This window comes from Siphateles boraxobius, unplaced genomic scaffold (genome assembly GCF_051911475.1).
Source record: "Siphateles boraxobius isolate OS27281-9 unplaced genomic scaffold, OSU_SipBor_1 12, whole genome shotgun sequence".
NCBI classification, from domain to species: domain Eukaryota; kingdom Metazoa; phylum Chordata; class Actinopteri; order Cypriniformes; family Leuciscidae; genus Siphateles; species Siphateles boraxobius.
Window position 1 is genome coordinate 20,360,167 of NW_027508722.1, and position 13,701 is coordinate 20,373,867.

General features: G+C 39.2%; 1 protein-coding gene across 2 annotated transcripts in view; it reads left to right on the top strand.

Moving 5' to 3' along the window:
- Nucleotides 1-9,382, top strand: part of chrnb2 (cholinergic receptor, nicotinic, beta 2) — a 51,287-nt gene extending 41,905 nt beyond the window's left edge. For both annotated transcript variants that reach the window (XM_077210786.1, XM_077210777.1), the window contains 2 exons: nucleotides 747-1,902; nucleotides 6,716-9,382. In XM_077210786.1, the coding sequence (XP_077066901.1) occupies nucleotides 747-1,902; nucleotides 6,716-6,868 (1,309 nt within the window). In that variant the 3' untranslated portion in view covers nucleotides 6,869-9,382. The remainder of the gene's footprint in view (nucleotides 1-746; nucleotides 1,903-6,715) is intronic.
- Nucleotides 9,383-13,701: the final 4,319 nt, after the last annotated feature.

Below are 13,701 nucleotides of genomic sequence, written 5' to 3' on the forward strand. Positions count from 1 at the left end.
TGTGTGAATGTAGAGCCGCAGTAGATCGCGTTTGAAAAACAATTAAAACTTAGTAGACAAATGCTATAAAAAGAGAACGGAATGGAGGTAACGTTACCCAGCAAGCTAACAGGCTTGAGTAAAGGACAGGAGAAATTATGCATTAGTGCACAAGCATTCGCTGAAAACCACTGAGTACAGTGACTACAATATTTTACTGCTGCTGTTATTAACTGCCTTTGTATTTAATGCTTCACTTTGTAAACACCGTTTTAATTTAACCTATTTCTGCGGTAGCGCTATTTTAATCCATCACTTACGTTGCGAGCGAACTGATTGCACAACCTGATGCTCGAGACAAAATACAGACATCCCGGAAGTCCCGGGAGTCTCCCGCATATTGATTGCGGCTCCCTGATGCCCGCGAATTAGTTCAAACTAATGCTCGAAAATCTAGAGCGCGCAAGCAAGAGCGCGCATGCGAGACAGAAGAGACTGCTCCAAAACGTGTAGCGCGCGCGCTCGGCAGAGCGCCTGAGGGAGAGAGACCTTGCGTGTGTGTGCGTACCAGTAAACGCTCCCCGTGACGTAAGCAGACCAACTAATCGATAATGACATTCGTTGACAACGATTTTCATAATCGATTATAATCGATTTTATCGATTAGTTGTTGCAGCCCTAATCAACATTATGGCACATTTGCTGTTGATAGAGCTTCCTTTAAAGTATAAACCACCTAATAACCCCTCTATCTCCTTCCTCACCAGTGCTGACGGCATGTATGAGGTGTCTTTCTACTCCAATGCTGTCGTCTCGTATGATGGAAGTGTCTTCTGGTTGCCACCAGCAATCTATAAAAGTGCCTGTAAAATCGAGGTGAAGCACTTCCCATTCGACCAGCAGAACTGCACTCTGAGCTTCCGCTCGTGGACCTACGACCGCACAGAAGTGGACCTGGTTCTGCGCGCGGATGTGGCCAGCATGGACGATTTCACGCCCAGCGGCGAGTGGGACATCATCGCACTGCCCGGCCGTCGAAACGAAAACCCTTTGGACCCAACCTACGTAGACATCACCTATGACTTCATCATCCGCCGCAAACCCCTCTTCTACACCATCAACCTCATCATTCCTTGCATCCTCATCACCTCGCTGGCCATCCTAGTGTTCTACCTGCCATCAGACTGCGGGGAGAAGATGACGCTCTGTATCTCAGTGCTACTGGCCCTCACTGTGTTCCTGCTGCTGATCTCCAAAATCGTGCCACCCACGTCTCTCGATGTTCCTCTGGTCGGGAAGTATCTGATGTTCACCATGGTGCTGGTCACGTTCTCCATTGTTACGAGCGTGTGCGTGCTGAACGTGCATCACCGGTCACCCACTACACACACTATGCCTCCGTGGGTGAAGTTTGTGTTCCTCAACAAGTTGCCCACCCTGCTCTTCATGCAGCAGCCGCGAAACAGCAGCGAGCGACAGCGTCTGCGCCAACGCCGTCGTGCCAATGAACAGCAGGAAGGTGGGCGAGGGGGTCTGGCTGCCGGGCTCATGGCGGGACTGGGTCTGAGCGGCTCTTCGTCAGGGAATAAAGAGAACAATGAGTCATGCACATGCTATGTGAACCGAGCCTCAGTGAAACAGTTTGGGGCAGAGTTGGGTGGAGGGGGTGGTGGAGGGGGTGGCGGAGGGGGTGGCGGAGGGGGTTCCACAGATGGACTAAACGGGATAAGGGAAGGGGGGAGGGAGGCCAGGGAAGGAGGTTCGAATCCATTGCAGAGCTCTGCTCTACCTCGGGGGAAGCAGCAGCCCCCTACGGTCCTCACCCAGGCTCTACTGGCCCAGGTCTGCCCAGGGTTCGAGGAGGCTGTAGATGGAGTCCGCTTCATCGCAAACCACATGAAGAGCGAGGACGACGACCGGAGTGTGAGTCATTCTCTTTCATAATCACATCTCTGAATGTGCGTATGAGTGGTTTCACATTAGCAACAATAGCATGCTATCATTCATAGCAGTCATAGTTTAAATAAGGCTTCCTGTTCAGTGTTGCCTGTTCAGAAAATAGTGTCACAGTCCAGCTTAAGTAAGTTCAGTGATGTTTCATTTTTGTTTTAAAAAAAAGTTATTAATTTAGTTCATTTAAATATATATATAAACGCGCTGGAGTAAACCGTGATGTCATCGTCCAGCTCAGTTCAGTTCTTGTAAAATAGCGTCAATGCGGGCAGATCAATATTATTGTTGAATATTTAATTAAATGTTAAATTTAATGTCCCCAACTAAGCAAGCCAAGCCAATGGCAACAAAGGTGGAAAAAGGCGAGTGGCAAGGAACCAAAACTCCATCAGGTGGCTCCATCAAATGGAGAAGAAAACCTTGGGAGAAATCAGGCTCAGTCGGGGAGCCAGTTCTCCTCTGGCCAATGAACAAACAGTGTATAATTATGATTCAGGCAGTATTATAGGGCAGAATTCAGATTTGGAACAATCAGAATATTATCCAGTTCCATCTGGTTTAAGATCAGAGTCATCACGCCGGTTTGCTGAGGATCAGTGCCGATGGCTGTCGTGTCGATGAGGTTGTACCTTAAATGATAGTAGTGGCACTGACAGAAATATCGTGACTGAGATTAGACATATGAGATGAAAACATTTCTTCTTGTTCAAACAAATAACTTTGTTGCTAAGAAGCTAAAATGTATTAGGCCTGCACAACTAATAATCATACAATCGTAGCTGCTGTGATAGATAACCGATAACCGTAATAATTATATTTAATGGCATACTGTACATTCTGTCATCAATTACTCTCCCACGTCATTTCAATCCCATTAGTCTTTCGTTCATCTTTATCTTTGTATATCTTTGAACACAAATTAATGTTATTTTTTAATGAAACCTGAGATTATTCTGTCTCTCCATAGAAAGTGCTTTTTTTTTTTCAAAGGTACGTTTATAAAAGCTACTTAAATGCCCTAAATAAACTAAGGCGTAATCCTGGCTTAATCTAAGCCCTGACTGTGAAACCAGGCCTATTTGTCAGAGTCATGGAGACAACATATATTACCTACAAACCTTTTGAATTGGGCACATATCTGTAACACCAATTTTTGATCCCATTTATTTTTAGCTTACTCCACAATTGGACCTGTACTGCTGAACTGTACAAATGAAGAGATAACTGTGGTTGATACAAAAGTGCTAAGTTCATATAATAGAAGCTGAGTTGAAGCAAGCCACAGTTCCAGTCACTTTGCAGTCATTTCTATGTCAGTATTGAAATTATTTTGCTGCAATTACAACTAAAAGAAAGTTGGAAATTATACAAAAACCTGTTAGGAGTGAGCAATAGATTACGCAGCCCTGACTCAAAACTTGGCAATCATTATGAGCTCAGTGAACGCTTACACGCGTTCCTACAGACACACTCAGATCAATATGCAGCTCCACACTTGTGGTTTAATAATCTCTGATGTGGAGGCTTTGACAGGCAAGTCCTAAAGCATTAAAAAAGAGATGTGGTCTTTAGCCAAAGCACAGCTACACATCAGCACTACACTCACTGTTGGCATTTAAATGGCTTACTGTCCCATTCTGTCAAACACCGTCTGACTCTCAGCATTAGTCACGTACGAGAGTAGCAGTTTTGCTGGATGATACGAGAGGTGATTTTTTCTTTTTTTATAACAAAGATGTGCATTTAAGAAGCCAAGTGATAGAGATAGTATAGTATTTGTAGATAGTCTAGGTCGGAGGTGATCAGATATGAAATTATCTCATTAAGAATATATGCAAATAGATATATGAAAGTATATTAAAATGGATATATTAAAATGTTTTACCTGTAATGTATAAGATATAATGTGTGTGTGTGTGTGTGTGTGTGTGTGTGTGTGTGTGTGTGTGTGTGTGTGTGTGTGTGTGTGTGTGTGTGTGTGTGTGTGTGTGTGTGTGTGTGTGTGTGTGTGTGTGTGTGTGTGTGTGTGTTTGTGTGTGTGTGTGTGTGTGCGTGCGTGCGTGTATAAACACAAGTAAATACAAATATAAAGATACTATAGATCATATGAAGATAATGTAATGAAGATACAATATATTTATTAATAATATAAAATGTAATAAATTAACACAATTCTTTATTTTATATTTGTAATGTATATTGTCATTTAGAAAATATTTAATTTAAAATTACAATTACATGAATTCTATTTTATGGTTAATTCGATATATATTTATATTATTTTATCTTTTAAATGGGCCACTTTCATAGCATGAAAACTGCTGAATAACTGGAGATATTATAGATATATGGCTAGTGAGTTGTTTTCTTTATTTATTCACATTATTTTGATAAAATTGTTTAGTTCGAACAGCAGGCAATATATTTTTATAGCTCAGCAATATTTTTAAGTGGGCTTGAGCAGTTGGATTCTCTTTAAGAGCAGGAATACAGTCAACATGAGGTAAAATTAACAGCACTCAGTAATTCTGTCAATCATCTTGACTTGAACACAGTTTCATTCCCATGGTAACAAGGCGTCTCCATGCCAACTCCCTTGCAGCCTTTGGTTCAAGTCCCCTGTGTCTCACCTCATCAGAGCAGTGTGGCGGAATGAAGTCTCTGTTCACATTAACCTTTTCCTTCACCCTCTTCTCTGCTCCCTTCTCTCTCTATTCCTCACTCGCTCCCATACATTCGCATCCAATTACCCATCTTATGTTTACCTTTCAATTTTTTTAACTCCACCCTCACATTTTATATCTGATTCATCTATGTCCTGTCTCTCTTTTACATTTGACATCTTCCTTGCTTTTTGACATTTTGCCTTCCTAAAGGGATATTTCACCTAAAAATTACAATTCTGTCATTATTCCCTTACTCTCCAGTCTTTCTAAAGTCATTTGCTGCTATCTTTTCCATGGAACTCAAAGGGGGAATTTTGAAGAGTCTTGTTGCCTTTTGCAATGTAATGAGTTCAAAGCTCCAAAAAAAGAACACTTTTCTTTGCTGATTCATTCATTGTTATTCATTCCTCTCTGCTGCAGCTCTCAAATCAAATATTGTCATCTATGGCCCAGGTTTAACACCATGACGTATGGTCAGAGTCTCATGCAACCAGACCTTTGAATAGACGTCATAAGGTCTATCCATACTGCAGCAGATTCTGGTGAAGAACCGCCTAAGGAAGTGCAGCTTGACTGACATGTATAGAGATCAATCACAATTATTGTTATTTAGGGATGGGGTTATGAATAACATCGTGGCTGCGTCCGAAAGCTTAAAAATGCTGCCTTCGGAGGACGCATTCTGTAGGAACAAAGCATCAAGGCACGTCTGAATCCGATGTTAGCTTCACTTCCTGTCTCCTGGGATTCCTTCATCTTATTGATTTTTGAATGCGGCATAGATGTATCCTTTGCTGCCTTTGATATCCCACAATCCTGTGCTTTCCATTCTGTGACAATTGCAGTTGGTGGTGTGGTGGCGACAATTTTACATCACTGAATAAGAGACAAACATGCCCCCCCCCCCCCCCCCAAGGTTATTTCTCTAGGCCAAATTAAGATATGTCTTAGCCATAACTAACTTCGTTAGATTTGCTTATCATATGCTGACCTTGTAGTGGAGGACCTCTGTCTCAATCGTTTACACATTGGACACATTTGCACGTTTACGAAAGTCATATGTATAGAACATATTAAATTTCTCCCACAGTGGTCAGTTTATGTATAAATGTATACCAACTGTTTCCACTTTGTACGTAATTTCTAGAGAAAACTATTGTAGTAATTCAATATTTGCTTATTTATCACCAAAGCTCGGTCTATTTTGCTGTAGACCATTAAACCGTAACAATGCCTCAGAAGTATCTCTGAAATCCATTTCATAAGAAACCTTCGTGCACAAATGCTGCCTACAGAGTCTGATAGGTCAGGCAACCTAAGCTTTCAGACACAGCCTATACCAGGGTTGGGCAAATACATTTAATAAGTGATGAGAAATGGTGTGGGAAAGGGTCTGGGAAATGGTCCATAAATTTAGATGAAGGCCTATAAAATCTTCAAACTTTAAAACTTTCATCTCGTGCCAACATTCAGTTTTCATTCATCAGTTCTTTCATAGATTCAGTTCTTGTTAAAAATGACTAATTTGGTTCAAATGAATTGTTTTCAGATTTCCATTCTACTTTCTGTTTGCTTCCTCTGTACTAATTCATGAATTAAATTGAAATTGTAAAAGCATTTATATGCGAAGTATGTGAACTACAAAAAATGGCTTTTGTGGTGCATTTTTTGTGTGTTATTTTTAGAGAACAGAGAAAAGGAGAGCATGATAAGATATTTTTTTTTACTGTATTCAGTAAATAATTGAAGAATTTCTCTCTGACCTCAGTTTTACTTAAACACATGTACTGTACATAAGTGTTAATTTAATATTATTTATATAATATAGTATTTGTTAATATTTTTATTAAATTTATTTTAGTTTTTATTTAATTTTAAGTTTATTCAATTTACAATTGTATTAAATTTAAATGACATTTTATACAATTTAAATTAATATCAGTTTGTTGCCAAGGCAGCTAAGTTTTTCAACTAATATTTGCCTAATTTTCAGCATTATTTTGATTAATGAAAACTATTTCTAATAGTTTTAGTTTTAGCTAACAATAACAACACTGTTCTTCCAATCCATCCATCCTTCCACTCCTTATTCATCGGCTGTTCATTTTATCTTACAGGTGAGTGAGGACTGGAAGTACGTCGCCATGGTGATCGATCGTCTATTCCTCTGGATCTTTGTGTTTGTGTGTGTCTTTGGCACAATCGGAATGTTCCTTCAACCTCTGTTCCAAAATTACACAGCCAAAACTATCACCCACACACCTGGCTGACTAACCACCAACCCTCGCCAGACCAATGGAAGCTACCCACCATCAGTCGAGACAGGAGGGCGAAGGGAGGAGGGGGGATCTGCCGAAGGGGAGGGCGAATGGACTCTGGACTAACCTTAGGTTTATATGAAACTTTTTTGGAATATCATGCAGAGTGGGGATTTTGTCCAGGATTCTCATTCAGGCCTTTCGTCCAGTCCACCTTCCCCTCCTTTTAGGTGAAAAACCACACAAGCCAATTGGAGAAAAAGGAGACACCTGTTTACTTTGCTCAGCAGCCAATCAGCACTCTTTTCTGCAAATAGAAAGCCATCCACAGCCCACAAGCTCTGATACAAGCAAGAGTCACATGACTTCCGTTTGTTACCTGTACATGCAAACTAGCCAGACAGGGATAAACTTAAATGCCTGCTCTAACATCATTTCGATCAGATATTCATAATTAAATCTGTCTTATTTATTTCTTACGGTCTAGAAGCCTGTCATGATCCATGTATTGCAAATACAACAACATTCTCATTTCTGTGCGAAAACGAGCGTCTAGTCCTTCCAAAATGGGCTTCGATGCAGTATTGTATTTTTATGCATATAATTAATGTGTGAATTGTATTACTACAACTCACAGCATGAAGAGGGAGGATGCCTGATGAGATCAGAGTGAGCTTGTTAATAGAAGATGACTGTAGGATTGGTGGCACTATGAAAACAGTTAAATTTGCCAAAAATAAAATTGCCCCACTAAGGCTCTCTGTGATGTGGGAGACGGTTCCCATCCATAAAAATGTTGTCCCAAGCCTTGCGAATTCAGTAGAACACTGAACAGATGAGTGATGAACTCAATGGGTCCCTTTAGCTCCCAAATACTTTACTGAGGTCTTCCATGGTCAGACAGAATGGTTAATACATAGACAGACTAGTCTTAAAGAATCTGAGAGTTCAAAATTGAGACACTGAGAGACTAAACTGACATGAAAAGTTGTCATGATGAAATTCTGAGCAGTATGGCCTCCTTTATCTTCCTTTCATTCCCTTTCTATCTTTCTGCTATCCTTCTCAGATATCCTGTTCCTATCAGTCTTCTCACACCACATTACTTGCGCCTTAGAAATACATAATAGCTTCTCATGAAAATATAAAGCCATTGATTATTACCATTCCCATATTCAAAAACATATTAAGTGCTAACATAAGTTTGGATAATACTTGATTTTTGGTGATTATTTACTTGATGTAAAAATCAGTGGCCATGTGCTTACAAATTGGCAGATTTCAGCATAATTTGAATGCTTGTCATTCACAAATTCTATTCTTGTTTGTTTAAGTATTTTGGCTTGATTATGCTTTCAGACATTAACAAGAGTACAGTTCTCTCAGCTCCGTTTAACACATCTGATTTAAATATTAAGGTAAATTCAGGTAAAAAGAGATTCTATAAAATCAGATTATATATACGCAGTACCATTCAAAGTTTGGGGTCTGTACGATTTTAGAAGTCTATCACTGTTACCAAGGCTGCATTTATGTATTTGATCCAAAATACGGTAAAACCATAATATTGTTAAATATTATTACAATTTAAAATAACTTTTGCTCATTCACAAAGTGAAGCAATATGCTAGCATTGCTAGCTATTTCCTCTACTAATTGAGCCTCCATATCCTTCTTCCTATTTGCATATCTTGACCTTAATGAATTCGTGGGCCACTAGCTGGCAGTTAAGACTTTAAGTGTGGCTTTCTCTCAGTTTCATCCATACGGTTCATTAAGCAGGGAATCTCCAAAACTCATCTTTCAGAATGCAGATTATGCAAAAATGTTCACCCATGGATTACATTTTTTTTCTTGACTATTTTTCCTGAGCGCTTCAAATGACCTCGCACTCATGCTATCCTGCTTTAGTCTTTCTCATTCCTCCTCTCATATTTCTCTCACCAGCACTGCTCTGCAAAAAAAGACCTTTTTACAAACCACAAACCTGCATAGTACAGTTGCTCTATTACATTATCTTATCCTAACCGTTAGCCTTTTTTTTTTTTAAAAAAAGGGTGAAAGTCAAGCTATAAATGCATTACTTTTGTCTTTGTTTGGGCTCCAAATGGCAGGAGGACCCTGTGTGTTCACTGTGTGACATCAGCGACAGGACATAAAGTCAGTATTCACCACACAGGATCGTGTCTCTGTTCATTAAAGCATTCTGTCCATGAAAGAAGCAAATCGGCTTTCATAACCATAAGTGCTGAAATCTCTACTTCATCAGAGGAAAAATGTAAGGAAGGGAAGAGACAAAGCATCTCCTATATGTTATGCCATGTCATGATCAAGTCAGCAATACTGCAATAATCCAGAACTGTGACATCACAATGGTTCTTGTGTCAAAACATCTGTGCGTTGGTCAATAGGAGTGCACCTTCTTATTCACACTTGCACTTAAATGCCCACCTCCTATCCTCACCTCCCTCCCTTGGCTAACTGATCACATTTATCCTGTCCAATAAAGATTAGAAATTCATCAGATCTTTGTGTTTGACAATTCTTGGCCTATTTACACAAATCACACTTGTGTTTCTCTGTTAGGGAAAGTTGAAAATGTTTTGCACTGAATTCAATGTCGGTTCTGTTTAAATCCTCGAACAAGATGGTTGGCGGTACTCTTGGCTTTTGTGCTGTTCTGCTGCCCAAGGACTTCTTCACCAGTCTCTAAACTCACATCCGTTGGCATTGCCACCTCCTGACAACATAAGAAATTCATGTCTTATTTCAAGTTGGCTGCGCATCCTCCTTTATGAAAGCTCCTCAAGCCAACTTTTCATGAGAGCAGCTTAGAGAAAGGAAATGCACGTCCACATATAATATTAATGTGACCTTCAGTTTATGCTACATAAAACAGGACCTTGCTTTTGTATGTTCCAACATCCCTGGTGACAAAAATAGTGAAAGCTTCATGTAGAAAGCAAGAAGATATAATTTTATTGAATAATAAATGAGCATTATCATGTAGTCTTTCCTTAAATGAGTGAGCTACTGTGAACAGTCTATTGTCTGCAAACACTAAGAATCAAGTTGCCCTTCTGGACGAGACCTTTTGTTCAGCTTTGATTCAATACTGCCCTCTATTGGATAAGACTCAAGGCACTTTCAGTGTTCAATCTTGACTTTTGACGAAAATATCCTTAATTTAGTCATTATTTTGTTATTTCATATTCATTCATTTTAGTCAAATTTACTCAAAATAACATCACTTTTTTTATATATCATATTGGCTGAGAGAAATAGCAAATTAAATCATAGCCTATATTTAACCAATATGTATAAACAACATTTGATAACTGTCCTGGGGCCTATACCATGTAGCCGGTTTAGGTGGCTAGCCAAGTATGTTTCAGTTTAGTGTGCGCCAACCCTGGGTTTTAGGCACCATGAAAGTGGTTTGGCTTTTAGCAGTGTTCATCGCCATAGTAACTTACGCTCCACGGCTAACCTGGTCAATATAAAAAGGTAATATAAATACGCTTTTTATCAATAGACTAAGCTATAAAATGACTACATGTGAGCTTAAATGTTCAATTCTCTCTATACCTTTATCAACTGTATAAACTAACTTTTACTTGATATAGAGTAGCGAGACTTTTTCTATTAGTTGTCCTCTTTCATATAGCTATTTTCTTCTTGCTGTGTAAATTTGTTTAAATTCTTTATTCAATAAGTGAATTGTGAATTTCTCGCACTAGAAATGAATTTCAATGATTTTTGAATGAGTTTCACTCTTTCTCAGCATGTGATTGTCTGTTCGCTACTGATGTCTAAACTCCTAAACTCAGGATCAAAGCCTGAGTTGACAGAAAGTTGATGATCAGCATCATGGTACCAACTAAGCCTGGTTGGATTGGTTTGGTTTTGTCAATTCGAAACTAATCCTGCAACCCAGAGTTTGTTCAACTACCATCATGGTATAGGCCCCTGAGCTCCTGCAATAACATTACAATAAATACAAAATTGTAAACCATGTAAAATCAATTCTATCTATCTATCTATCTATCTATATATCTATCTATCTATCTATCTATCTATCTATCTATCTATCTATCTATCTATCTATCTATCTATCTATCTATCTATCTACAGGTCCTTCTCAAAAAATTAGCATATTGTGATAAAGTTCATTATTTTCCATAATGTAATGATAAAAATTAAACTTTCATATATTTTAGATTCATTGCACACCAACTGAAATATTTCAGGTCTTTTATTGTTTTAATACTGATGATTTTGGCATACAGCTCATGAAAACCCAAAATTCCTGTCTCAAAAAATTAGCATATCATGAAAAGGGTCTCTAAACGAGCTATTAACCTAATCATCTGAATCAACTAATTAACTCTAAACAGCTGCAAAAGATTCCTGAGGCTTTTAAAAACTCCCAGCCTGTTTCATTACTCAAAACCGCAATCATGGGTAAGACTGCCGACGTGACTGCTGTCCAGAAGGCCATCATTGACACCCTCAAGCAAGAGGGTAAGACACAAAGAAATTTCTGAACAAATAGGCTGTTCCCAGAGTGCTGTATCAAGGCACCTCAGTGGGAAGGAAAAGTGTGGCAAAAAACGCTGCACAACGAGAAGAGATGACTGGACCCTGAGGAAGATTGTTGAGAAGGGCCGATTCCAGACCTTGGGGGTCCTGCGGAAGCAGTGGACTGAGTCTGGAGTAGAAACATCCAGAGCCACCGTGCACAGGCGTGTGCAGGAAATGGGCTACAGGTGCCGCATTCCCCAGGTCAAGCCACTTTTGAACCAGAAACAGTGGCAGAAGCGCCTGACCTGGGCTACAGAGAAGCAGCACTGGACTGTTGCTCAGTTTTGCATGTCATTCGGAAATCAAGGTGCCAGAGTCTGGAGGAAGACTGGGGAGAAGGAAATGCCAAAATGCCTGAAGTCCAGTGTCAAGTACCCACAGTCAGTGATGGTCTGGGGTGCCATGTCAGCTGCTGGTGTTGGTCCACTGTGTTTTATCAAGGGCAGGTTCAATGCAGCTAGCTATCAGGAGATTTTGGAGCACTTCATGCTTCCATCTGCTGAAAAGCTTTATGGAGATGAAGATTTCATTTTTCCGCACGACCTGGCACCTGCTCACAGTGCCAAAACCACTGGTAAATGGTTTACTGACCATGGTATTACTGTGCTCAATTGGCCTGCCAACTCTCCTGACCTGAACCCCATAGAGAATCTGTGGGATATTGTGAAGAGAAAGTTGAGAGACGCAAGACCCAACACTCTGGATGAGCTTAAGGCCGCTTACGAAGCATCCTGGGCCTCCATAACACCTCAGCAGTGCCACAGGCTGATTGCCTCCATGCCACGCCGCATTGAAGCAGTCATTTCTGCAAAAGGATTCCCGACCAAGTATTGACTATTGAGTGCATAACTGAACATAATTATTTGAAGTTTGACTTTTTTTTTTGTATTAAAAACCCTTCTTTTATTGGTCGGATGAAATATGCTAATTTTTTGAGACAGGAATTTTGGGTTTTCATGAGCTGTATGCCAAAATCATCAGTATTAAAACAATAAAAGACCTGAAATATTTCAGTTGGTGTGCAATGAATCTAAAATATATGAAAGTTTGATTTTTATCATTACATTATGGAAAATAATGAACTTTATCACAATATGCTGATTTTTTGAGAAGGACCTGTATCTATCTATCTAAATCACATGTGGATTCAACGGATACCAGATGTTAGTTGTCGGATGTTAGTCTTGTTTTCTTGCCCCTTCAAAATGTGTCCACTTTCCACCTAACGTTCAGTTCCTTCTCCATCCAAATTCGGGCACAGCATCTCTGCTCTTCCACTTCTTTACAAACCACCGAAAAGCACCAAATGATATCTGATTTAGAAGAGCTGAATATGTATAACATGTGTAATTGATAACTTTTTAAAGATGTACTCTTGAAGAGCCAAGACAAGAAATTATATAATGATACATCAACAAGTCATGAATTTATGTTATTTCATAAGTAATTAATGATGAGTTAGTAATAATGTGCTCCCCCCCCCCCCCCCTCCAAGTAAAGTCATGACATTATTCACTTATTGAATAAAGAATTTAAACAAATTTACACAGCAAGAAGAAAAGAGCTATATGAAAGAGAACAACTAAAAGAAAATGTTTCGCTACTGTATATCAAGTAAAAGTTGTGAAGTTAGTTTATGATATTACAGTTTAAATTATGGCAGTATTAAATTATATGTTTAATTCAAATTTAGATTACTTATTATTATTTATTCTTACGGAGACTAATTGATTTAGTTTACCCCTAAACATTAATTAATGCATTATCAAACATGTACTAACATGTTTAAGGCTGCTGTTATTCATGCATGAATCATTATGACTCTTGTTGTAGTTAACGGTTGCTCTTCATTGGTTCATGATTAGTTAATATATTCACTAATCATGAGTTAATGTTGAAGTAGCTATTAATTCAGGTATTAGTACATGATTATTAATGCCCTTAGAAATCAACGATAAGAGGTAGGCTATATATACTCCGCAGTCTCACCTCAATTCATTGACAGTCCCTCCACCACCTCTTCTCCACACTTCTTGTCCTAAACATTTACATACGGGGGAGTACTCTGGGTTAGGGCCGAATTCCGAGCTCGAGGCCCTCCCCCCAGACAGCACGCCAAATACGCATTAAACTTACTCCCTCTGATTGTATTTAAGTGTGAACTAGTGAAACGAAATAAAAACCTTTTAAAGATTAACATGTCCAATCCAGTGGTATAGCATTACCGCTACATTCACAACTGAAAAAGCAAACCAACCTCA